This window comes from Dermacentor silvarum, chromosome 1 (assembly GCF_013339745.2).
Source record: "Dermacentor silvarum isolate Dsil-2018 chromosome 1, BIME_Dsil_1.4, whole genome shotgun sequence".
NCBI classification, from domain to species: Eukaryota; Metazoa; Arthropoda; class Arachnida; order Ixodida; family Ixodidae; genus Dermacentor; species Dermacentor silvarum.
Window position 1 is genome coordinate 36,734,787 of NC_051154.1, and position 26,419 is coordinate 36,761,205.

At 52.8% G+C, this 26,419-nt stretch overlaps 3 protein-coding genes across 3 annotated transcripts; all 3 read left to right on the top strand.

Annotated features, from left to right (window-relative positions):
- The first annotated feature begins 1,902 nt into the window (after positions 1 to 1,902).
- LOC125940913 (cleavage and polyadenylation specificity factor subunit 6-like) lies at positions 1,903 to 3,520 on the top strand. The gene is made up of 2 exons (XM_049657824.1): positions 1,903 to 3,447; positions 3,509 to 3,520. The coding sequence occupies exons 1-2, from the start codon at positions 2,002 to 2,004 to the stop codon at positions 3,518 to 3,520; spliced, it is 1,458 nt and encodes a 485-aa protein (XP_049513781.1). The 5' UTR covers positions 1,903 to 2,001.
- LOC125945117 (serine/arginine repetitive matrix protein 2-like) lies at positions 3,459 to 20,695 on the top strand. The gene is made up of 2 exons (XM_049666690.1): positions 3,459 to 5,814; positions 13,215 to 20,695. The coding sequence occupies exons 1-2, from the start codon at positions 3,523 to 3,525 to the stop codon at positions 20,445 to 20,447; spliced, it is 9,525 nt and encodes a 3,174-aa protein (XP_049522647.1). The 5' UTR covers positions 3,459 to 3,522; the 3' UTR covers positions 20,448 to 20,695.
- A 2,823-nt stretch (positions 20,696 to 23,518) lies between these two features.
- On the top strand, positions 23,519 to 25,555 carry LOC119465707 (endothelin-converting enzyme-like 1). The gene has a single exon (XM_037726521.1). It carries the CDS (start codon positions 23,519 to 23,521, stop codon positions 25,553 to 25,555), a length of 2,037 nt encoding a protein of 678 aa, XP_037582449.1.
- The last annotated feature ends 864 nt before the right edge of the window (positions 25,556 to 26,419 follow it).

The window sequence follows — 26,419 nt, forward strand, 5'->3', positions numbered from 1 at the left end:
ACCTGTGTACGTGCTACAGAAGAGAAAATACGTGTACGAATGCAAAGGTTGTAGGGCTGGGCCCCTTGCACTATACGTTGGCATTCCTTCCAATTACGCTACATCATCCCCCCCCCCCCCCCCCCCCCCCTTTTCATTGTATTTATTACAATGAGCAAAACTGGTGAATATATAGGAAGTATATACTGTATGCCGAGCACCAGTTGTTCAAATCCAATGACAGGAAAACGACCAGTCCATAAATAGAAAATTAACATCATGCCATGCAGCACTAATCATTATGCCATGCAGCACTAAATCATCGCACTAAAAGCTAAACAGGAGGTAAAGCTGAACACCTAATCAAAGCTTGATCCAATCAGTCTGACTACCATGTTGATCACAAGTGTATGTCAAAGCGCATAATCACCTTACTGAATTGCACCTTTTAAGAAAAGATTGTTTCTGCTTTTCGGTCTTGCATACTAATTTCCCATCTCTGGGTAAAAGCATGTCAAAGGGTACGTCGTCACACGGTGCAAGCAAGTATTGGATAGCGTGAAAAGTTACATCAAACTCTTTCCGGAAACTTTTATGGAGAAAATCCCAGAATAAAATGGCATTATTACAGCTAATAAAACGATGTTAATAAAACAGTTAAACAGGGCGCCACAGAAACATTGACGAAACGCGAGCGCTAAAAGCAGCAACAGGCATCCGTGGGGATTCTGACTGCACGCGAACGCGGATGAACAAGAACATATATGAGGAGGGTATTGATTTTTCTCAAGATTCATGATTGTTTTCAAAATCATTTTAATGCTTGCAATTTTGCGTTCCCTGAGAAAGCCATATGTGTTTTACTTCACTATTGTCTGTTTCGATATAACCAGTGCGTTTTCATTATTATTTGAGCTACTTCCACTTTGTGTTTCTCTTTAGCTTTCGTCATTTAGTTCGCACTTACCGTGGGCTCCTTAGCCAATTACCGGTAGTGGGTAAGTGCCATTATTTGCGGAGAAAGCAAGCAAGCAACAAGTGTAATTTCTTCGCCCTATACAACTCTGTTTCTCGAAAACAGCAATCACTCCAATAAAGTCTTGCAAGATGCCCCTCGCTGTCGCATGACCGCAGCGTGTCGCCTGTCTCGATGCTCTCGGCAGCTCCTGCGAGTGCACAGGTGCCAACACGAAGTTTTACTCTGCTGTTGCCTGCTACTGATTCGTGTGCTACTGTCAGCGTTTATTAAACGATATGAAGATGTTATGAAATGACTGTACTCGGTTTACTTACAGTGTCTTTACTATAGTCATCTCCTAGCTGCCGTAGATGACAGTCAACAGGAAGTCGATGAAACCTGCCCGAGTTTTTAAAACTTCCTTTTAATCAAGAACTCGTGGTTGAAAGTATCAATACAAAAGAGGCCGAAAACGGCAGTTGATGCAGAATTCAAAAGGGCCGAATGTTGAAGTTATAGAAATAGACGTAATCAATGTGGACGTTTAGAAAACAACACGTTTTGACAAGGCAACAATAGTACGCTCGGGTTTCTTATATTTCCGCGTAGGTACTGTAGGTATATTGGCAAAGTTAGCTTTCGCACTGGAACGAAGCTTTTGCACTGCAGCACCGTGCAAGCATACGAGTGCACGCTATTTTCATTTATTGCTCGTTTTACTACTGGGCCTCTGGAGTTCGAGCTGCTGGCGCCGCATGCAAACGCCGTGGATGACGACGAAGCGCTCGAGCCCTGGAGCCAGCACCGGCAACGTATCGCCATTGTTGCCGGGGCCACGTAACCGGGCACGAGCAGCCTGGGCTCGGAGCTCGTGATCACCGCTGCACGCGAAGTAGAATGCTGCGCCCTACCCCAGATACCACGGTCCTTCAGCGCTAACCGTCGCCCCGTTAAGCTCCTCGGAGGCCCAGCAAAGGTCAGTGGCCTCGGTAGACCCCCGCAGGGTTTGCCTCTGACTCCTGCCCGACGCGGGTTCCGACCGAGCCGTTCTACGTTCCAAAATCATGGCCGCTCCTGGTGGGTCTCCCCGGCCTCCGCCCCCGGGCTTTCCCCCGGGCCCGCCGGGGTTGCCACCGGGCGGCTCCCCCGGCGCGCGGCCCGGTTTCCCGCTGCGGCCTACTGGACTGACGCCTCCCGGTGGCTCGCCTGGCCGGGGTCTACTACCGCCCGGTGGCTCGCCTGGCCGGGGTCTTCCGCCCGGTGGCTCGCCTGGCCGAGGTCTTCCGCCCGGAGGATCGCCTGGCCGGGGTTTTCCGCCCGGTGGCTCGCCTGGAAGGGGTCTGCCGCCTGGTGGTTCGCCCCTGCGACCCGGCTTCCCGCCAGGCCCACCGACTGGTCTCACGCCTCCACGTCCGCCGGGCTTCCCTCCGCCGCCCCCGCCGCCCCCACCGGGGCCTGAGGAAGGAGCGCCGCCACCGCCCGAGGGTGCCGCGCTACCGCCGCCACCGCCGCCACCGCCGGCGGCGCCCGCTGCACCACCACCCCCGCCACCACCACCAGCCGGGACCGCCGACCCCGACCGAGAAGCGCTCGTTAAGAAATCCAAAGAGGAGCTGCAGCAGCTCATCGTCAAAAAGCTCGAGGCTTGGGACAAACTGGCGCTGTCCAAGGAGAACGAGGAACGCATCGATGCTTTGCGTAAGCTCATAACCATTAACAAAGACGAAGTCGAACTTGCGGGCAAGGTAGGTCCGAAGGACAAGCTCATTGAGATGATGGATACAAGACTAAAGCTGGCAAAAGACACTATAGATGAGATCAATGCCGAGATAAAGAAAGAAACTGCCGATAGGCTTAAGACCCTTGACAAATGGGAGAAAGGCGCCATTCAAGACATCAAGAAACTTAACCGAATGGAATCTGAGCTGGCGATGCGTTTGTCGAAAAGAGGACGGCGCCTTGATCCTAGATCATCAATGGGCCAGATAGACGATACGGAAGGAGACATGGATGACATGGAGAGAGGCTGGGACCGTGGACGCGAGAGGGACATGGATCGGAGTGGAGATCGGTATCGTGACCGAGACCGCGATCGAGATCGTGACAGAGACCGTGACAGAGACCGTGACAGAGACCGCGACAGAGACCGCGACAAAGACCGCGACAGAGACCGCGACAGAGACCGCGACAGAGACAGTGACAGGGACCATGACAGGGACCGTGACAGGGACCGTGACAGGGACCGCGACAGGGACCGCGGGGACCGCGACCGTGATAGGGACCGTGACAGGGACCGCGGGGACCGCGACCGTGACAGGAACCGCGGGGACCGTGACAGAGATCGTGACAGGGACCGTGACAGAGATCGTGACAGAGACCGCGAGAAGTCACGGGACCGTGGAAGAGATGGTGATAGGAGACGCCAGAGCGACGCGGACCGAGAAAAGGGGAAAGACAAGGACAAGGAGAAAGACAAGGACAAGGAGAAAGACACGGACAAAGACAAGGAGGCGAAGGAAGCATCTGAGAAACAGAAGAAAGAGTCAGAAGAAAAAGAAGTAAAGGGAAAAGTGCAACGAGTGAGCATGATAGAACTTGAGACAGGGGATTCACAGGCGTGTGACGACAACCTGCTGAAGTTGCACGAGCTAGAATTTAGAATTGCCAATGACATGCTCAAAGGTAAATACAAAGGCAAAAAAGGCCGCGAACTTACCTCGAAGGAACTTAAGGAAAAACTACGCAGGCTGTGCGACCTGGAAGTTCAGATCGCAGATGAGCTATTCGGCCAAGAATCCGAAGCATCCGGAACCATGGACGTTGAAGGCACCATCGCGAAGGCTACCCTCAAGCGCCCGCCCGGCGAGAAAGAAAGGCGGGGCAGCCGTGACGTTGATCGAGATTCAGACAGAAGAGACTACTACGAACGCAGAGACTACTATGATCGTCGGGACTATCCACAAGACTACGTGGACCAATACGGCGGTCAAATGGATTATAATGCTCCGGCGGAGTTCCATGCTGACTACAGACAGATGACAACACAGATGCCACCGCCGACGCAGCCCATGCCTCAAATGCAACCATTTCCTCAGATGCAACCGATGCCTCCGATGCAACCGATGCCTCAGATGCAACCGATGCCTCAGATGCAACCTATGCAACCTATGCAACCGATGCCACAGATGCCACAGCCACCACCCGTAGCACCTCAACCACTGACACAAACAGTAATTCAACGGAGTGCTCCGGGACCTACCCTGGGAGCAGTCGAAGAAATTGGTAATGACTTGGTTCGCCACCAGGAAAATATCGAAGTATCCGGTGAATCTGGTGTTCAGGTAATCAAGCACACCACGCACTCGGAGTTAATCCGCTGCGGATCGGCGGAGCCTCACGCCATGGAGATTCCATCCAAGCCGGCTTTTTCTGTTGAGAGCATCGATCCCGGGCGAAAACCCATCGTCGCTACTTTCGAGCAGGTAGCTGATGATCAGCAGACTGTGGTGAAGCTCAAGACTGCCATTGACATTGAGATCATACCACAAGGTGGTAAGCAGCCTCTGTCCATGGCAGAGAAGACCGAGGCACTGACGCGCTCGAAACCTGAGGAGACAGAGGAGGAGGAACCACCGCCTGCCCCGCCAAAGAAAAAGCGCTCCAAGGAAGTGCAGCGGGCACGTTCCCCGAGTGCAGTTCGTTCACCGAGCCCTCCCGTGATCGAAGAGGAGGTTGAGGACGATGACGATGAACCGTCGGGGCCGCGCATCCCGGAGCTAGCGGACCGCCGCGTGACCACTGATGACGAAATTCCGCCGGGACCGTCCTTCTGGCAGTGGATCTGCCAAAGCATATACTCTCCCCGAGGAGGCGCCCGTTGCAACGTGACCGCCGAACGGCAAGACCGGCCAATGCCACAGAATCGGGGCCGATCGCGGAGTCGGGACCGCGATGAGAGGGTCCGCGAGAAAGAGGAAGAGTTGCGCCAGCTGATTGACAGCGTCATCAAGGTGTCTCAGGATGTCATCCTCGCGCGGCGCGCCATTGAGCTTGGCGGCGTCGGCGAAGACCGTTGCATGGGCAACATGCTGGAAGCTGAGGGCAAGTTGCGCAACTTAATCGACCTGGAAATGAGACTGGCGAACGAACTTTCCAACTTCAGGAACTCTGACATGGTAGCCAACGAAGAGTCGCGTATAAGCGTACTCAACGCGGAAGAGAAAATCCGTCAGTTGATCGATGTCGAGTCTCGTCTAGCGGAAGGCTTCGTAGCCGAGCGCAAGTCGTCAGTCAAGTCCAAAATCTCCGATGCCATGTCCGAAGGCGCCCTGCGCAGCTTCGCCTTTGAAGAAACAGGTCACGGCACAGAAGTGCGTGGGTTGCCGAAGAATGTGCCGAAGAAACCTCGCAAGTTGCTACCTCATATGCTTCCAGACAGCGCACCCGGGCGGAAGCCTAAGGCCGCGGACGACGAGAGCCGCAAATGCCGGCGCAAGAAGGGCGCCGACACGGACGACGACAATGAGCCGGACGAGCGTCACAGCTCGCGACCGGCACGGCCCAGGTCCCGGCGGCGGGATGACACGGCTGAGGAAGACGAGCTACGGACACCGCGCCGCAAGGTTCGGCCGCCGGTCGTCCAACACGCGCCTCAGCGACCCAAGCCGAAAAGTCGACTGCTGCTGCTGGAAGAAGAAGAGCACAAACGCTCTCGCGAGGACGATTCTCCCAGGGTGCGACGAGGCAGTCCAAAGCTTCGCAGACGCGGGGACCAGGACCGGTCACCCAAGAGACGTGGAAGTCCGAGCAAGTCGACGCACAGGCAGCTGATCAAGGTCCAGGAAGGCGTTCCCGTCAAAATCAGCCTCAGCGGAAAGGTAAGAGTCGCACCTCGGCGGCCCCTGCCAGTACTCGCGTTCTTTCTGACTACAGTGCAGTTTCTCCACCATGCAGCAGGCTCTGCTCACTTTAGTTACTCAGCACAGTCTTGCCTTGCGGGCGTTCTATAGTAGAGATGCGTTATTAATGATTAACTGCGATCTCGTGGTCCTGATAGTTTGGAATCACGTCCTTGCTTCCTTTTATTGTTCTGAGGTTATCGTATCCTTTTTCCAATACCCTAATATCGTGTCGTTAACACGGACACTTGGGTTCCCCGACCGAAACTGTCCAGAAAGCGAGGTGGCCATAACCAACCTTAATATTAAAAAAAAAGAAAAAAAAAAACTTCATAGGTAAGGTTTCAAGTGTATTGAGGCGTGCACCAGAGATTAATCCGATAAAACATTTGCAACTTAAACCGGCTTCTTATTGTCTTGAGAATCTATTTCAGCGCTTTCTGGCCCGTTAGAGGTGAGGTGAGAGCCTTCGCTCCGATGAAATTTTCCGATAGTGTTTTCACTGCCCTTAGAGGAAGGTTTTTGAAGTAAGATTCATGTTGTGAAAACGGCTCGGTTGATTGCATTCCGAGAATTCTTTTTACCAAGGCTATGGCGTGGTTGTCCGTATTTTCATGATATTCGAGATCACAGACCGCAGTGTTCACAACCACGCGATTGCCGGATAAATTTGGCATCTTTGAGTGGTCCTTTCGGATTGTTCTAACGGCTCTGCACAATTGCATAAGACAAGGTTTAGACTGCATCGTGCGGATAAGCCGACACTAACAGCGCACAATTAGTACTTGAGCTCAGACGCCGTTTCACAATAAAGCCTAATTGCTGCCTTAATGACCTCTGTAGCGCTGAGAAATCGTTCTGAATGGGTCACTCGAAGATTTCGTGGGCCTTCCGCGCACTTGATCGACGCTTTTTCGGGCACTTATTGCGCTCGAGCGTGCTAACTGCTGTGGTGATACGTAAAATGATACGTCAAGCTATTTGTCCGTGCACGTGCAAAGATTACCGTGAACCCGCTCCACGAAGAATGAGTCTAGCTCATTCGTTCCTTTATCGCGGTGCGACAACTGGCCGCAGGTGGGATACGAACCCACGCCTTCGCATTCGCGTTTCTCACCCACTTTCATTTTCATTTATTTATCATTTCTTCATTTCAATTAAGACATATTGCCCCTATGCTACCGCTATGCTTTCCTTCGTATCGCTCTTTGTTGGCTCGATATGGCTAACAAAAATCGGGCCCGTCGGTTGCCTTCCTTCTCGTTGATATATATATATATATATATATATATATATATATATATATATATATACGACCATCGGAGACTGATGACGACTGAATTTCCCCGATGCTTTCCTTGTCTTCATTGTCGTGTTTATTTGGTCATGATGAACAAAAATCTAGCCCTTCGGTTTGCCTGCTCTCTCGGTGATTATATATATATATATATATATATATATATATATAATCACCGAGAGAGCAGGCAAACCGAAGGGCTAGATTTTTGTTCATCATGACCAAATAAACACGACAATGAAGACAAGGAAAGCATCGGGGAAATTCAGTCGTCATCAGTCTCCGATGGTCGTGTCGTGTTTCGTGTGAAAGCGGGTCGCGCGCTTCAGTAGCGCACCCAGAATCTCTGCCGGGGGGGGGGGGGGGGGGTTGACAGTTTGCCAATACCATCTAAACAGCACTAATTTCGATTTCTTCACGGGAAATTGTCAAAGAAATGCGCTTTTTGCGAGTGTGCAGACGATCGCACGTCCTACATCTTAGTTGCAGTACTCAAATGCGTAAGGAAAGAAAAGGGGTTCAACAAAAGGGGGGGTTAAGTCGGCCTCAGGGGGGGGGGGTTACAACCCCCGAATCCCCCCCGTCGGTGCGCCACTCGCACATAGAGTGAAACGAAACGGAGAGCAAACGCGACTTCTGTCGCGCGAAAGGCCGTGGGGGGACGCGAAGGAGGGGAGGGAGGGGAGGGAGGGAGGGGAGGCGACGTTTAGCTGCGGCACCAAATGCGTATCTTGCGACCGGGCGCAAGGGGGACTGGTGACTCAATCACCCACGCGAAAGGAGGAAAGCGGGAAGGCAGCGCGGGAAGGAAGGAGTGCGGCTTTTGCTCTGCGAGCAATTAACTGCGTGTACTTTGCGCGGCGACGGGCGGTCGCGCGCACCGTATCTTCAAAGCGATCTGCAGCACGGCTCCCACCTTTGTATGCGCTGTGCTTTCGCCGCTCAGTTTCCGTTGAAGTGATTGACAGCATGAACCTTCGCTCGCTGCTGCTGGCGTGCTTACTCACGCCTGCGTTTTGACAGCGGTTGTGTGTAAAATCTCTATATAAGAAAAGTACCGCCATCCTTTGATCAACGCCGCTTCTCTCTCTCCTGTATCTCCGATTGGACGATGATAGCGCGCGTTTTCACTTCTTTATATTCTTTTTTCCGCCTCAGAGCAATGTTGAAAGTCCTCTGCGCAGCTGCAGTCGCCGGCGGCGGCGGCGGCGCGCACCCGGCCTGAAAGCTTCAGCGTGGACTTTCTAGGTGCGCCACCGTCGACTTGCTTTCGCAAGCAAAAAGTAAAGAAAAAAAAAAACAAGCGCTTTAGGAGAGGAGACGGCGGAGGAAAGAGTAGATGGCGGTACTTTTCTTGTATAGGGACTTTAGTTGTGTGCGGTCATAGAGTGGGATCTATCCATGTTTGCGTGTGCGCGCTGACACTATCCTTGTTAATTCAGTTAGTAAGCGAATATGTCCAAGTTTATACAGCCGATAAAACTGCTATCCATACTCCGTATAGCTCGCTACTAATTTGCTATCGCAATTGATGCTTCGCCTTTCGGTCGAAACTGCGTCTTTTTTGTTTTGCACTTGTAATATTTCAGTCTCAGAAGATTTAACATAAAAGGCATGCGCTGCCGGTGCTTTGTTTCATGACATTTGTTTATGGGCTGTTATGCTCAAAATTCTGAGGAGTTGTATAAACTTGGACATGTAGCAGCGCCAGCAACGCGCAGAACTGTTGTCGACGGCGGCGGCGTTTTGCCCGCGTTCGCACCGAACGCGCGCGGCGTTGGTGACGTGTTTATGAAGAACGTGCCAACCATCGCTGTACAGCCTATGGCGGTGCACCATAGCGACCATAAGGACATAGTCCCTGCGGTCCCTAAATAAATGAAAACCACCGGATCATATATATTTCTCATTGTTTAATAGTTCATGACCAATTACACCAATTATGACCAATTAAACCATCACATCTTAATAGTCATATTCGGAAATACATAATTCCCACCACAGTGCAACTTCGCTGGTCTTCCCGGTTTTGAAAAGGAACCAGACATGGAAACGGTATCTCCTGACGGACGCCAAGCCGTGACGGTGACTGAGCGGATGGCAGCTGTGTGGATCAAATCCGCCTTCAGGATCACTCCTATAATTCCCTAGTACTTTTCTCGCACCAACTGACGCTATGTTAGAGGCTGTGAGACATATAGCACCGCTTTCATGATCGGTTCATATCGAACAGGTGTTAACGTTTCTTCGCCGCGTAGTTCAAACACTATCGTCGTTTTGACGTTGACAACAATTACATTAAATTCTGGTGCTTTACGTGCCAAAACGACGATATGATTATGAGGCACTCCGGATTGATTTTGACCACCTATTGGCGTTTAAGGACCCTTTTCCTATGGGGTTCCTTAACGTGCACCCAATGCACGGTATTCACGGGTGTTTTCGCGTTTCGCCCGCATCGAAATGCGGTCTCGGGCGTAGCAGCGCAATGACAAGGCAATTAAGCACATGGCATCGATACGCACAACTGTATAGCACTTAGTCACAAATGACGTCACAGTACGCGTTTCTCTCGCTTACACCCTTTGAGAACCCAACAATCGAAATGGCGTAAACTCGCGTCGAACGGCCGGAGTGGAAACCTTGCCGTGGCTCTCGTACGACGACTACGATCGCTTATACGTAACGAATTAAGGGGCAAATAATTACTTGTGTAAGTACGTATAAGTTACATGCAAATAAAGCCTGGTGAGGGGACATTTATAGTCGCATTCTTCCTTTGAAAATTCGTTGCTCTTCTGTTGGACGCGTTCCGGATACCGCAACGGTGCATCTTGGAATTCTGGTTCCTGTTTCAAGTCCAGAGCGAGTTGGGTAACGGGTTATGCGTAAGCGCCATTGCGCTTTGTGGATCAACATCTGGTAACTACGATCGAGTAAGGGCAGTAGGGGTCGGTGATTAAAAACAATCTGTCCAGCGTGCTTCCTTGCAACGCAAGCCATGTGTAGTTAGCCTGCCACTGCCGAACTCGTTGCGGTCGCGGTCTTTTGCAAAAGTGTTCAAGTCGCATCTCTCGTTGCCGCAGCTTGCTAACTTATGTACGGGGTCATCGTTTTTAACTTTTAAAAATCGCCCGTTGCAGATGACATAGTTCTAGTTCTTGAGATGGATTATTAAGAGAGGCGGACATTACTTGCACGAGAAATCGAAACACACATTCAACTATTTAACAAAAATCAGTAATTCACTTCTTAATGAATTACTTTAGGGTACATATTGCAATTTACGAATTGTTGCCGGCGAACTTGCAAGGCTTATTCACGTGGAATTAATTCCTAGTGACACCAGTTTGGAGGTATGCGCCATCAAACTTTCCGTAAGAATGCACTGTTCCGCTTATTTTTTTTTTTTAAACAAAACGCTTTTTAACGCGTTCAAGCACAAAAGTAACTGGAACGCCCATGTATTTCGTCCCACACTTTGGGAAATATCGCGCAAGCGGTGTCATCCTGGAAGTTCTTTTCAAGTGGATACGTTTTGCGAGCTCACCGGCTACAATTAGTAAATTTCTGTTAATTAGTCGAATGTGTATTTCGATTTCTCGTGCTAGCTAATGTCCGCCCGAATAATCCAGCTCATAAGGGCCGCCTGAAGAAAAACACGTGTAATCTTTCGGTGCAGTTTAGCAACAGCATCGAGCTTTTTCACAAACTAAATTTATGCGGTTGTGCTGTAATTATCCTTCGTTTATGGAAATGAACTTTAGCCGCTTCCAACTGGTTGGAACGGTTCTTTTTTTCGTTTCGGAGTTGAACCAGAACTGAACCATTTTCGCTTAACCGGAACGACTACCGGAACGAAAAAAAAGTTCACGTTTCGACACTCTGCGAAACTCTGAAATAGATCTCCCCTTCTCCTCGCCTCTGCTTGTTTCTCTCGCTCTCTCGTATTCAATTACCAATGTCTCGCACTCCCCATCATATATCCTCCCACGCTATCTGACGCATTGAAAGTCTGGATTCTGCAGGAGCTGGGCCTCTAACATAATGGCTAGGAATTTCTCTTTCTAAGAATTGTAGAACAGCTTTTTGTGAATAAGGGCCCTGCGGTCGTCGAAACCCCTCAGCCATCGTTTGTGTCGGCGCACGTTGGCGCGGGTAGGTTGTTGTTTTCATTCCCGTAGTCAAGCGCTCACAGCATTTTATATTCCACACGAAAACATGCGGGGTTAACCATTGGTAACTGTGTCGGTATGAGTGAACGGTATGTTTTTTAAAAAAAAAAGAAATGAATGCAGCACCGGTAAGCTTATGTAGAGCCCTGTGTAAGTTCCACTTGATGCCATACTTTCTTTGCTTAGCGATATTTTTTTTTAAAGAAATGTATGGGCGTGTTATTTTACTCCCTTTGACTTAAATTGTAAAGAATTCTCTTTTACTCTGAAAGTTTAACTATGGGTGAACTGTTAACAAAAACCTCGGCCCTACAAAGCAGTACACTTCTTCATGCGTGATAAGCGTCTAAGAAGGAATCTGTTTTCTAACCCAAATTAGAGTCCATTGCCACATAAGACTAGATATTTGGGAAAGATAGCGTTAAGCTGGCGGCTCTTAGAAACGATAGCTGTTCACGTCCAGAATTTTCGCTCATGATCTGAAATGTTCTGAAAAAATAGCGTTAAGCTGGTGGCTCTTAGAAACGATAGCTGTTCGCGTCAAGAATTTTTGTTCGTGATCTGAAATGTTAACTTTGAACAGGACATGCATGTCTGTTTACCATGCATCTGACTTTCGCTTTAGAAGAAGGGACGACATTGTAACCTTGAATAGCCCGTAGGGTTGGCGAATTAGAATTGTCTGTGCTGGTAAAAAAAAGAAAAAAAAAAGAAAATAACAGAAAAAATGTAAGCCGCGCCAGGGAAGCCATTTCTCGAGAAAAAAAAAAGTTTCGCCAAACCTATGCTACTTTGCAGGATTGTTGACCAAAGATAAGCAAAGCTGCAACTTTCTCTCGCCAAAAGGTTCATGCCACCGTATTAGTAGAACAAATTTTTTTCCCCAGTGACTATATGCCACGCGCTCTCTGGACACTATTTCGTTCCGGTGACACAAACTTTTCACGTCACTTCTCGACCTCTTCCGCCGCCACCGCAACTGCTGATTGTACCCTGCTCTAATTAACGCGCTCAAAATTTTCCGATTCCAGCAGTAACGTCGGCTCGTAGAGGATTCGACTACTCCTGGGGAGTTTAGCTGTGTAGGTATAGGGGGTATTTTATTAAATTCAAAGAGACCTGTTCAAAAATCGCATAAAGCATATAGTGAAATGTGGCCTCTTCCGGTAACTTGCCTGCGGTTCAGGTAAACCCGAACGAGCCCGCAGTGTTTGACAGGATTTGTTTGGCGTGGGCTCCTTTTCCGGGACGATTCACCCCTAAAGAATACCGAGTACCAGGCCGGTGGACGTCTGCGCCCATATGGGATATTTAATTATTCGCTTAAACGCGCTTGTTTTAGTTGAGAAATTGACGCCTATAGTAGTAAAAAAAGTCATGTCTGCTTCGCAGGAATGATAACGCTAGCAGCTTTTTCTAGATGCACGTCCTAAACATCTGCTATGAATAACACAGACGTTCCAGCTAAGCTCCCCAAGAACCTCCATCTAGCAGTAAGAGGCGATCCTAATTGGAATGCCAATGGGGATTTTAGTATATTTTAGGGACGGACTCTTGCATTATCATACACGCACAACGCTCTCCTCATCCCTTCCTTGTCTCGTCTTACCTTTAGTTCTTTCGCCATGAAACGCGGGCACTTGCTCTACGCGCACAGGGGGAAAGTTATTTTACGTGACAGAACTAACTGAAGCACATTATTGGGAAGTCACTTTTTCTGCTTTTTCCTGCTTTTTCTTTTCTTTTGTGCACAGTAGACAACCGAAGTGTTTAAGTGCAGTGGGAAGCAGAAGTGCATGTCCTTGGAAGCGATTTGTACTCTGTCGTTTCAAATATGTGTGCTATATGAACTACCTACCACCTACCTACTACCTACCTACCTAAATGCGTGCAATGTCTCTGCGCAGATGCTTGAAGGAAAGAAAAGGCGTTCCAAGTCAGGTGACAATTTTACGGAGACTGCGCCAGACGCTACGCGGAAGAGCGCCATTTCTGTGACCGAGGTATCGTCATCTATCTCCATCAGCGACTCCATCACTGAAGCCACGACAGTGGTGCATAAATCTTCGAGCGATGGCACCATCGTGGGCAAGCGCTCCATCTCGTTCGGAACTCCACGAAACAAACCGGCCAAGGCGCGCACGCCCTCCAGCGGTGCTCGTTCGGGCAAGGGCTCTAGCCAGGTTTCCGTGCTGACTGTGTCCATTAGCGACAGTGAGGACGTGGATCCCCGTGGACCACCGCAATCCAGGAGAGCGCGTGCCCTCCTGACGCCCAGGTCGCGGCCGGAGAGCCCCCCATGGACATCAACGCAGCCAACTCAGCACGTGACGCGGTCGTGCAGCCGCCACCTCGCCATGCAGCGGGCGGCGCAAATGCGCGGCTACTCGAGAAGCCCTTCGCCAAAGCCCGGCTACGCGGTGGCATCGGGGCGTATGTACTCGGCAAGCCCTACACGTGTGCGCAGTCCCATGCGTGTGCCCAGCCCTCGGAGGACGGTGTTTCAAGTCCTGGATGAGAGCGCCTACTATGCCGAGCCAGTGGTTCGGGACCGCGCACGCCTTATGCGTCGCGAAGACCAACGCTTCCAAATGGCCGCGGATGATCCGAAGCCTCAGCGCGACGGCAAGTGGCATGAGCCGAAGCTTCGTGTGAGCTACGCGGCTCGTGTGCCATCACGTGGCAGCCATTCGGACAGTTCTGTCAGCTATAGCGTGTCCTCAAAAACTGCACTGGACTACGAGAGGGGCGATAGCCCACCAGGGTATTATCGGACCGCTTCTCAGCTCGATCGATACCGTGAACCATCCAGGGCAAGGTCGTACAGTTCGACCCCACAACTTTGTTACGAGGACTCGCCTTCGAGAACGTATCGCGATCATTCACCAACAAGAGGTTACGTGGAAGGATTGAGAAATGCTTCTGGTGTACCCACAGACGACCGTGACGTTTCACTGTCGAGAATCAGCGGATACTCATCGCCGAAAGCAGGCTGTCAGGGCTCGACTGGAAAAATGCTAGTCAGCGTCAGTTCGTCGAGACTAGTCCGTAGCGCGTCCCTCCCCAGAGACAGCCCTAGCACATCCGCTCCGAGGGTATCTCGCAGAGGTTCTCAGTCAAGGCTCGCTCGTGAGGCCAGTGCTTTCAGAGGGGCACGAAGCACATCACCTCGCCAAAGCCGCAGTATGTCCCCCCGGAAACCAGATACGTCGCTAGCAAGAATAAAGGTTCGTGCTGCGTCATCGTTGCATCTTGGTTATGAGACATCATCATCTCGTACGGAAAGTTCACGCAGACTGACCCGGAGAGCCTCTCCGGACTGGCTCGAACGCAATGGTTTGCTCCCGAAAGGGCCTTTGTCCCCGCCACCACCAAAACCCCCAGTGCCTCCACCAATGCCACCCCCTAAAGGCTTCTCAATGGGACCGCTTGGTTTCGAGAGCACCAGCACGTCAGCTTCAGCCATACGTATAACCATGTCCCCGCCTCCCATGCCCCCTGTCCCGCCCATGTTGCCGCCACCAACACCCACTGAAATAGCAGCTTTACAGGCTGTAACGATAACGATGAAAGATCTGGGACGGGAGCAAAGTTCCTCCGAGCATGAGCTGTGCGCGGCGGAACTTCAGCGTCAGATACTGGAGAAGCAGCAACTTCAACTTGAGCAACTGCTTCAACTTCAACAAACGCAAGATTTTCATCCACTGGAAGACGTCGATGAACAGCAGTTGCAGCAGCAACTTAAAGAGCTGCAGAAAGTTCTACAACAGCAAGAAGGTGCACCCGTACTCCAGGTGCAGTTTCAAAGCCCGGCTGACCCATCCGGGAAGCCTTCAACGCCGCTAGCTCAGTCTGTGCTTCAAGTGCAGTTTCAAAGTCCATCACAGCCGCTGCCTCAAGTTTTTCAAGCTCAAATCCCGACAAGAGCAGAGAGCCCCGGTGTGATACAAGTTCAGCTCCAAAGTCCAATTGCACCTTCGGAACCACAGCAAACGGAGTCCTTCAGTCAGATTACTTCGCGTGTTGCGCATCCAGAGCAACCAGGAGTACTGCAGGTCCAGCTTCAAAGTCCATTAGACTTTCAAGCCCAACCAGTTTCCACCCAAGAAACTACACAACCCGGTGAAGTTTCAATTTTACAAGCGCAGCTGCAGAGTGCTGTGGATTTTTCTGCTCCGGCAGGACCTTCTCAAGTTGACCAGCTCAGCGTCCTCCAGAGCCCTTTAGAGCCTAAAAGCACAGCATCGGATCACGCAGGACTGTTTCAGATGCAACTGCAGGGGCTAATGGATTTTTCTCAACAGCCACTCGCACAACAACAATCTGATCAACTTGGAGCAATGCAAGCACAGCTGCAAAGCCAGCTGGGGTTTCCCATGCAAGCGTCATCTCAGGCTCAACAACCTGGGCAACCCGGTGTAATCCAAATGCAATTCGGCAGTCCATCAACGGCTTCTACAGGGTTCATTGGCCAACAGACGGCGCAAGAAAGCCTGCTTGACCAGACATTCCTGCAATCATCAACGCCACAAATGGATTTTTCCGGTCAGCTAATGCCTGAAGTCCATGTGGCCGGTTCGTCAATACCGCAAATCGGACTTTCATATCAAACAATGTCTCAGATGGAGCAGTCGATGCATCAAACAGGGCAGCTTGACCAGCTTGGTCCATCAATGCAAGATCAGTCGTTTCTTCAAATGCAGATGCAAAGTCCACTGATGACTTCAGCAGACTTCTCTAGCCAGCCATTGCTGCAGTCACCTTTTCCATGTCAGGAAATGTCGCAAGAGCAAGGACTTGGCCAGAATATGCTTCTAGAGCAACAGAAAAGGCAATTCTCACTACAAATGAATCACGGAACGTCTTCGATGTCTAACTTTATGCAGGAATCGGTACAAGCTATGCAAGCCTCAGGACATGGGATACCTGCTATGCAAGGAATGCAGGACTGGGCCCGTGAGCAAATTCCAGGGGAGCCTATGCCATACATGCAAGAGTGGGGGTCTGCGATGCATATGCCTGGACAACATTTTCAGATGTCGGAGCGAATGCCCGGAACAGCTATGCGAGATGCCAGACGTCAAGCTATGAATCAAAACTCGTTGTTCAACCAAACACCACCACAAGAATTTCCGTTCAGCCGTGGAATGTCTCGAAAAGTGGCACCAAGTTCTTCCGTGCAAATTATGAATGAAATGATGCAGGAAGATCTACTTGCTAGTCGATCATCGCCGCAGATGCAAATCGCCGAACGAAGAATGGAAGTTCAGCCCTCTGCAGAGTCGCCTTTTCGGGACCCGTTTCAACAGAGATCCCAGCCACATACAGTGGTTATGTTTCAGAGGTCTGATCGGGATATTCGCCTTCCTCGACAAGAGAGCACACCAGAGCCAAGGAGTAGCGAACCGGGCATGCAGCGCTATCCGTGGTGCAGCCCCGAGGAACTTGCGAAACGGCCGTTCTTCTGGGGTACACCTGAGCCAAGGAGTAGCGAACCGGGCATGCAGCGCTATCCGTGGTGCAGCCCCGAGGAACTTGCGAAACGGCCGTTCTTCTGGGGTACACCTGAGCCAAGGAGTAGTGAACCGCGCATGCAGCGCTTTCCCTGGTGCAGCCCCGAGCAACTAGCGAGACGGTCGTTGTTCTGGGGTACACCTGAGCCAAGGTCGCCACCCTCGGATGCATTCCCGCAGGCGCTTTCACCGCAGACGCCTTCCAGAACGGAGATGTACCCTGGAATGGTTTTTGAATCGCCGCCCATGCGTTGTCTTGAACCATCATTGCCTATGCCCTCACCTTTACTACCCACAAAACCCCAGGTTTACCAAAGCTTCTTGGGTTTGCCTTCGCCTAAACAACCCACGAGACCCCGGGCTTACCAAACCTTCTTGCGTATGCCCTCGCCTATACAACCCACGAGAACCCGGGGGCCCCATCCTTACGAAAGCTTCTTGCATATTCCACCTTCGCCTATACAACCCGCCCACCAAAGCTTCTTGCGCCATGCCCGTTCCCAGGACGCCTCTCCAGGATTTCATCAATCCACGCCAATACCGCAGCAGCAATCAGAGCAGCCGAAAACGCCCCAGATGCTGTTAAAGCCACCACAGCTGCCACAGCCGGCACGTACGCTGCAGCTGCAGCAGACGCCGCAGCCGCAGCAGCCGTCACCACAACCGCAGCCATCGCAGTCACCAAAACAGCAGCTGCCGAAACCATCGCAGTCATCGCAATCCCCGCAGCCACCAAAGCCTCCGCAGCCTGCGCAAACACCGCAGCAGCAACAGCAACAGCAGCCTGCGCAGGAGCAGCAGCAACAGCCGAAACAAGTTCACCAAAAGCTCCAGCAAACAGCGCAAAATAGTGAGCCATGTATGCAGCAGATTCCGCTACCCGTGACAGGCTACGAGCCTACAATGCAAGGGCCTCCGTTTCCGAGGTTTCCGTTCCGTATGCAGCGACCTCGCTCAGCAACACCTCTCAGAACACCTTCTCCTCTTCCGCCGAGACCCCCGTCCCCGTCGTTCAGTCCTCAATCGCCACCACCGCGGTTTACCGACCTGCGTCAGCTTGAATTCCAGACAAGGCTGCAGCAACAGATGTTAGAGCAACAGCAGCAGCAAATGCAGGAGCAAATGATGGCAGCAGCGCGCCTACAATGTCCACCAAGGCCTCCAAGAAGCCCTACCGGCCCAGTCCCAATGCACCGAAGCTCGCCCAATCTTTTACCACCGTATGGACAACAAATGTTTATGCAACAGCAGATGCAAGACCAGTACCGTATGCAAAGAATGCAGCAAGCCAATCAGATTAATCGTCTTCGGGACATGGGAAGCGATACTGATGGTGGGGGTTACTTGCGCCGAAAGATGCTCAGCGGTACAAAAAGCAGCCTGCCTGACATGGTCAGTCCGTCAGATTACGGAAATACTACTGTAAACACAAAATCATTGGCAGCTGCATCAAACTTGATAGAAAAAAGGAAGCCACCGCCGCTCCCACCGCACATTCATGCGCACGCACATGCGCATAGGAAACAGAACTATCGACATGCTGCAATCGAAACGAGAATGCGCAATTCTCAAACTGAGATGGTTGTTTATTTTGTCGTGTTACTAGCCACAATTATTGGTCTCTGGACTGTATTGGACATTTACGGACGACGTACTGCTGTGCACTCATTAAATGGTAGTTACATAGCAATTCCCAACGCTACCATGAAGGGTTTCAGAGACAGCTCAGGCCAGAACGGCGTTCCTGTCAACATAAGCGGGCAACCTGGCTTTGAACTATGTAGTTCATCAGCATGCCTAGCCGAAGGCAGCTACGTGTCGCACCAGCTAAACTGGAACGTGAACCCCTGCGAAAGCATGTACGAGTTCGTATGCTCGAACAGCCCGGCCAAACCCGCTGATGAGTTGCTTCTGTCCGACATGGAAACTTCGCTGCTGCGCAAGCTTCGAGGTACATCCACCGTAGGAAGCCCTGCAATGAAGCTTATACAAGACCTCTGGAAAGAGTGCCTAGATCAAGAGACACGCAATCGCCTAGGCTGGGGCCCCCTGAAGCACATGTTCAAGGCTACATCACTGGCAGACTGGCCATACCAGCAGTTCACCACACAAGGAGAGCCAGCTATTTGGCAGGCCGCAGCTCGCGCACTGCGCTACTTCGGCTTGGCCACGCTAGTTTTGTTAGAGCCCAGTGAACACCCTTTGTTGGGACGCAGCCCTCTGCTGGCCTTGGACAAGCCTGTGCTGCTGTTGCATCCGGGAAATGACAGCTCCTGGTACTACGAAGCAATTTCCTTGGCCCTATCTTCAGTAGCTCGCAAGAATGTTGCCAAACACTCGGTAGCCTTGGACGTGACAAACTTCGCACGGCAGCTGTCCAGCGTTGTGCGGTCGCCGGGCGCCTCGGGTGACTTGGGCCGCGACGCCAAGCTGGAGCGTCTCCGCAGTGTGCCTCGCTACCGGGCATTGCTGGCGGGCTACCTGCAGAATGACAGCCTCGTGAACGACGACACTGAGCTGCTCCTGAGGGCGCCAGAGTACGCCATCCGCCTCGGCTACCTGATGGATGACACGGCGCCGCACGTGGTGTTGAACTACATCGGGTTCCGGCTGCTTGTTCACGTGTCGCCATTTGTTCCCGAGTCGCTGCGCAAGCTGGTGCCTCTGCGGGCTCGACAGCTGGGACTGGGTGACCACGGCCCGGGACAGTTGGTGTGCCTGCGTGCCGTCGAGCACGCGTTACCCACGGTCTTCTACCGCGCGGCGTACGAGTTGCACCGGCCGCTGCTGGACGCACTGCTTGCGGCCGACCTGGGCGGCGTGCTGAAGCAGGCGCTGGCGTCACGGCTGGCACTCCTGCGCTGGCTGGACGGCGAGACGCGCGACCGTGCTCTACAGCGGCTTCACCAGCTCGAGCCTCGCCTGTTGTTCCCACCGTGGGTGACCGACACGGCCAAGGCAGAGCACGACGTTCGCCAGGCACCACGCGTGATCGTGGGCGAAGGCCTCCGCTCGTACGCACGCATCACCAAGCATCTGATGCATCGCCGGCTGCAGAGCGCCGACCCGTGGCTCGGCCAGCCGCCTTCAGACGACCAGTGCTGGCTAGGTCCCGGCCGCCGCATCCTCTACGTACCACTGACGGCACTGAATGCGAGTGCGCCGCCTCAGGAGCCCTTCGTGCTGTTGCAGCTGGCGCGGCTAGGCGAACGTGCGGCGCGCTGCCTCGTACGCCTGGTGCTGGACGGTGCTGGCAGCCGTGCCGAGGACCCGCGAGCATGGTGGACGCCCGCGGCGCGCCAGGGTCTTGCAGAGCTGCGCAAGTGCTACGCGCTGCAGAGCCGCGGCGACCGGCCGACCGCCGCTGAGGAGAGCGGCGCCCTGGTCGTCTCGCACGCGGCCTTCGAGGCACGCATGCCGGCGCTCGACTTCCGTCTCGAAAACGCCGTTTCCATGTCCCTGGACCAACTCTTCTTCATCCACTACACGCTCGGATACTGCACCGCCGACTCCGATGTGGCGCGACGCGTCAATTTGGCCCTGCTCAACTTCGGCGGTTTCCAGCGAGCGTTCACTTGCGACGCTGGGACTCCGATGAACCCGCGCAAGAGCTGTGACTTCTGGTGAACGGCTCCGGTTCTTCCAAAGACTGGCGAGCTGGCCGTGGGTTCTCTAAAGCATGTGCCCTCACTTGTTACTTGTTGCAACGCGTGGTAATCGGCTGCGACGGAAACCGGCCACACGTATGAACAACCTAGCAAGTGCACCAGGCATGTGCAGTGTCCTTTTGCAACTGTGTGTGAGAAGAAATTTTTTTTTTTGCATGTGTGTTTAGAAAGCTTCAGAACAGGGGTGGTGGTTGCAAATAAAGTTTGTCGGGAGGTTCAGGTTTTGCTGTCTATGGGTGGGGCGGAGCAAGTGCTTTTACTCTTCGTTAGTTCCTATACACACGACTGTGGAACCGAGGCGTGCGTATAGTAATTTGACAGCAACATGCCGGCAACTCTAAAGCTGTACTTAAGGTCGACTTATCCAAGCGCGTTTTGTCAAGCGCACAAACTCGACAAGCGCGCTTGGCATTGTATACTCGCGGACAACTTCCTGTGACAATGGAGGGACAGCTACTGGGGCGGAGTCTGCACATGCGTAACCGCGCCAAGTAGTCCGGCAGCATTTGAGAGCGCTTTTCGATTCTTGGAGCATGTTCTAAACTGGCGTACCTGCCACGTGCGGCGGTTTCGCATTTACTCGGAAGCGGAAGAGAAAACAAAAATAAGTCAAATTTAACGCTCATAAGCGTGTTTTGTCTTGCGTTTCTGTTATGGAAAAAGTTGTTTGTTTTCTCTTCTCGAATTTAGGACTATTTTCAGAAGCGCTCTAATTTGTACGCATTTTGCCTGCGTAGGTTTCCCTTCATTGCCACAGAAAGTTGACCGCTCGAGCTTTACATGTTCTGGTGCCAAACTTTTTTGCAAACGTTATTGCTATGATAGTGGTGTAAAAGAGCTGCACAGGTGTAGCAAACTGGATATTTACCTTCCGGTTAACCTCCCTGCCTTTCGCATCTCATTTATCTCTCTCTGCACAGGTGCTATTAACTTGCGCATCAACCATGTTGGAATAACAATTGGAGCAAAGCGGTATCTTTTCTACACAAGTGCAGTCGCGAGCAAAAGTTTGTGGACCAAAGGTGCCACGATTTTATTTTATTGCGATAGCAATTATATGGACACTTCAACCGGACTTCTGCCTGTCGCCGTCGCTGTCGCCGTGAGGTTCCGTATAGATTCCAAGGGCGATAAAATCGTCACCGCGCGCCGTATGCGCGAGCGAAAGCGCGCGGGGGACGCGCGCTATCACGGAGGGCGAACGCACGGCGGAAAGCAAACGCGACCGTCGCGTGAAAAGCCGGGGGGGGGGGGGTATGGGAGGGAGGGAGGCGGAGCGGCGCTGTGCTCCGGCACCAAAGGCGTATCTTGCCACTCAATCTCCCACGCGAAAGCAAGAAACGGGAAGAGGGGGGAGAGGGGGGGCAGCTTCTCCTCTGCCAACAACTTCGCTGCCCTTTGCCCGGTGGTGCCGGTCGCCCGCACCGTCTCTTATCTCCACATGGCTCTGACCTTTGTATGCGCTGTGCATTCGCCGCTCAGTTTCCGTTGAAGCGATAGACCGCGCGAACCTGCGCTTGCTGCCAGCGTTTTCACAGTCGTTGGCTGCGGTCATTCAGTGTGATCTATTCGTGTTTGTTTGTGCGCGCTGACACCATGATTGTTAATTCAGTTAGTAAGCCAATGTGTCCAAGTTTATACAGCTGATAAAACTACTATGCCTACTCCGAATAGCTCTCTACTAATTTGCTATCGCAATCGATGCTTCGCCTTTCGGGCGAAACTGCGACATTTTTTTTTTCTTGAGCATTCCCTGAGCATTCCGGCTGAAATCAAGAGCGCGCGCCTACGTGCACATGTTTGACCAATACAACGTATTAAGAATATATTTAAATTTTTTGCTGATGCCGTGGCCTCGTTTTGCTCGCGAGTGTACATGTAAGGATGAGGAGGATGAGTAGTAGTAGTAGTAGTACTCGTAGTGGTGGTGGTGGTAGTGGTAGTAGTGGTAGTAGTAGTAGTAAAAGCGGTCACGGCGATTAGAAATAACCACAATAATTCGGCGGGTTGCGCTTGTGTGAGCAGCACGCCTTAAATGCCGTTCCAATTAAGCAGCCATGATTTGTCCTCAAAGACTGGCACAAAATTAGCCTGCCGTCGACATTGTGCCAACAATGGTAGCTCGCGACCATGTCAACTGTACTGCTGGCTACAAGCGCATCGTTGTCGTTCCAAGCAGCCATGATTTGTCCTCAAAGACTGGAACAATTAGCCCGCCGTCGACATTGTGCCAACATTGTGAGCTCGCGTCCATGTCAACTGTACTGCTGGCTACAAGCGCATCGCCAGCTCTGCGAACCACTGACAACCAAAATGTTTTCGGCGTTCGGTCAGGCAAAATGCTGAATGTAAAGAAAGAAAACAATGTTGAAATAAACATTGTAGAGAGCCACTCAAAGGAAAGCAGTAAGTGCCACAAAAAGCAGGGGTAGCTGCCCCGACGGCAATGACGACAGGGATGACAAAATTGGCACGACGAAAACGATAACGGCATGAAAGCGCCAACTTCAACGACGGCACGGCGTCTCACATGTCGCGGACCCGGAATCGAATATTGGAGAATGCTGGGGTTTTTCCCGCCGAAGGTCTGGTACCTCTTGGCCCTGGAAAAAATACTTGCTGAGATCAGAGTAATAGCCTGCAGGAAACGTAACCGAAACTGGCTCCAGAAATTCTGTTATATTAAAATATTTAGGGCACTCTCAGGCTTGCCAGTATTTTCTTTTTCTGGGGTTTAAACGTCTGGGACATTCATATAATGAAAAAAAAGAGACTCGAAATCATCATGTCGGTACTTTTTAACAGCTGTCTCAAAAAATACACCCGAAAGAGGCCGTACATTTGTCAATGAAATGTTGATAGATAGAAGAGAAAAAACCGAGACGGGAAGGCAAGCAACCGCTGGAAGCCTGGAGGTTTCCATTGCAGCTAAGAAAGCTCCAAAGGGAAGAATGACTTCGTTTTCCTTAGTAGCCTCGTGCCGTGGCATCATCAACGCCGTTTGTCGTGGCGAGCATCGCGGCGTCGACTATGTGTGCGGCCGCGGAGCCGGCGGCAGCCGCAGCAGCGGCGCCCGACGCAGCAGCCGCCGAGCCGTCCAGTGAGGAAGAGTGGGATACGAGCGCCGTGCAGCCTAGCTCATGGAGCGAAGAACGCGAGGTGTTCGCCTACCTGCTCACGCTTATGGCCGTGTTAACTGCCGTCATCACAGTGGTCAATAACCTCAATGGCAAAGGTGTGGCACCTGTCGTGCTGGAGCCGCGTCGCAGGCTGCCCGATGCCGTGACCACTGCTGGGCCACCCCGCTCTGCCCTCGAGAAACCACCGTACGAAGTGTGCGTGTCACGTTCGTGTCAGGCTGAGGGCCGCTACCTCGTGGACTTGCTCACTTGGGAGTATGACCCATGCGAGAACTTTTACGGCTTCGTCTGCCAAGGCTGGCAGCAGGAACATACATCGGGAGACACCCAGCTGCGCCGGGACCTCGAGCTGCGCCTTTCGGCACTGCTGCGAAGGCCCTCGACCAGCCCCGTGCTGGAACCACTGCGACGACTCTACAGCCAGTGTAGCGAGGCGCCCAGTCGCCACGACATCCACGCGCTTCGCCAGGCCTTGTCAATGGCCGGCTTGCCGGATTGGCCTTACGCAGTGCCTCTGCGTCACGCCGTCTCGCTCTGGTCGACGGCCGCCGAAGTGCTGAAGCTCACTGGAGCCCACACTCTGCTCAACGTCGTGCCCGGTACCCACAGCTCGCGCCCAGAGGAAAGCGTGCTACGTCTGGGTCCTCCAAACTTGGTCCATCCGACTTCCCGAGAAGCGCTCACCGCAGCGCTGGGTGCATTTCGACCACGACTGTTAGTGCCGCTGTACGCCGCCGAGGTTTCCGGGCTGGAGCAGCGCCTGTTGCGCTGCAGTCCCGGTGCAGCTCACTTGACTCGACTGGCGGGGTTCCCCCAGCTGGTCGAGTTCCTGGCCCGTCTTCTGGGCAGCGGCGTCCACGAGGGAACAGAGGTGCTGCTTGAGACAGATGCTCTGCGCTGCGTTCTGGCGACGGCTGCAGAGACTCCAGTAGATACTGTGCTCAACTTGATGGGGTTGCGATTTCTGCTACGGCTCGCCTACCTTCTGCCCGAAAAGCTCGGTCTCCGGCTGGCTGAGTCGCGAGGGCCCCGCTGGCGCGGTTGTCTGCTGCAACTGGAACCGGCTCTGCCGCACCTCTTTTTGCTTGCAAGCATCGAAGCCGTAGGCGCGCCCCCTCGCGCTTCCAGGCTCGCCGAGGACGTTCGACGCGCCCTGGTGCGCGCGTTGCCCGGCCTGTCGTGGCTTTCTCCGGGTGACCGACGCAAGGCGGCCGCGCTTATTGGGCGTACGCGCATACGGCTCTTCATGCCCGACGAGCTACGCAACGGCTCGGCTCCCACTTCTCTGCCGCCGCATGACCTGGACGTTGGGCTTCTGGCCTACTGTCGGCTCCATTCGCGCGCCTTCGAGCATAAGCTGCGCTCTCCAGATCCATGGCTCCTGTCTTCGATGGACAGCGACTGTGTGCTGGACGTAGAGGCCAATCGGGTCGATGTGCCCCTGCTCATGTTCAACCGAAGCGCGGTAATCCTGGATGACCTGCAGTCGAGCCAGCTTCCGCGCGCCGGTTTCCGGCTCGCGCGCTGTCTCTTGCGACTCCTCTTCGGCTGGGCCGAGACGGACGCCACTTGGGACGAGGGCGTGCGCGCGCGCCGCTGCCTGGCCCGCCAGTACGGCATCAAGCTCGCGGTGGCTCCAGTGGAAGACAGTTTGGCGCTTGCTCCCGTACTGCGCCTTTTCCGCGACAACCTCCGCCTTCGCCGGCGACGGCGGCAAGACCTGAGACTGCGCAATGCTGAGGACTTGAGTCTCGACCAGCTATTTTTCGTCTACTTCGCACTTGGGTTTTGCCACGACGGAAACGACGCGGAGCGCCGCACCAACGTGGCTCTTTGGAACACGCCTTCCTTCCACGCAATCTATGAGTGTCGCGTAGGGTCACCCATGAGACCCGACCGCTCCTGCATACTTTGGGTCTCTCTTTAGTAGCGATCAAAGCACCTTTCGCGCTACAGTTGGCAGTAGGTTATGGACGGCGTGGATGGTGCCACCATCCGTGGAGAACGGGCACCGTCGTAACGCAGTGAGCAGCGCCGAGATGTCACGTGAACCTCTTTAGGGTGCAGCGAAGCTTGCCACAGTGGCTGCGTTGTTTTCGTGCCGTCAATCTGCCATGGCGGCAAACTGGAAACAATGACGCCCTATTGTGGTGACTTGTCAAAAGGAAGTAACAGCAGCTTCGCGTGGAAAGACTCCGCTATGTCTACAAGTGTGTCATGGGCGAGGTCATATCGGCGCCAAAAAGACGGCATGGTGTACAATGGGGATGCTCGTGTGCGCATGGCTGAAAGTACAACCTGCGCGAACGTTTGCATGGTGTAGCTGTGACGCAGGCGCCTGTCAGCCAAATGAAGGTGCTCTCCGATGCCGATTGTCCGCGTGTCTGCCTTTATGTCAAGCCACAAGTTGCATGTTGTGGAACTTCCGAGTACTCAGCGGGCTGATAAAGCAGGTATTGCTCAAACTGTTTTAACCGAGTAACTGCTCTTTCACAAATTAGCTGGCTAGACTCGGGAAATAAATAGGCTGATAAGCGTCCCCCACATCGATACGCAGTATATCACGCGTAATAAAAGCTCACGAGTCTCTGCAGATATGCTCGATCGTATATCGGCGCCATTCGTTGCAGCCATGAAATTCGGATGGACAACCACGGTTATTGCGTTGCGCCTTGTTTGCCGGCAGCGCAGCCGCGTATCCCTCAACTTTATCGCGTATGTGCTAGCGGCCGCCGGCGCGAATCGCCAGTCTCGAGGGTACGTGATACGCGCGAGGCGGTGCGCGAGAACG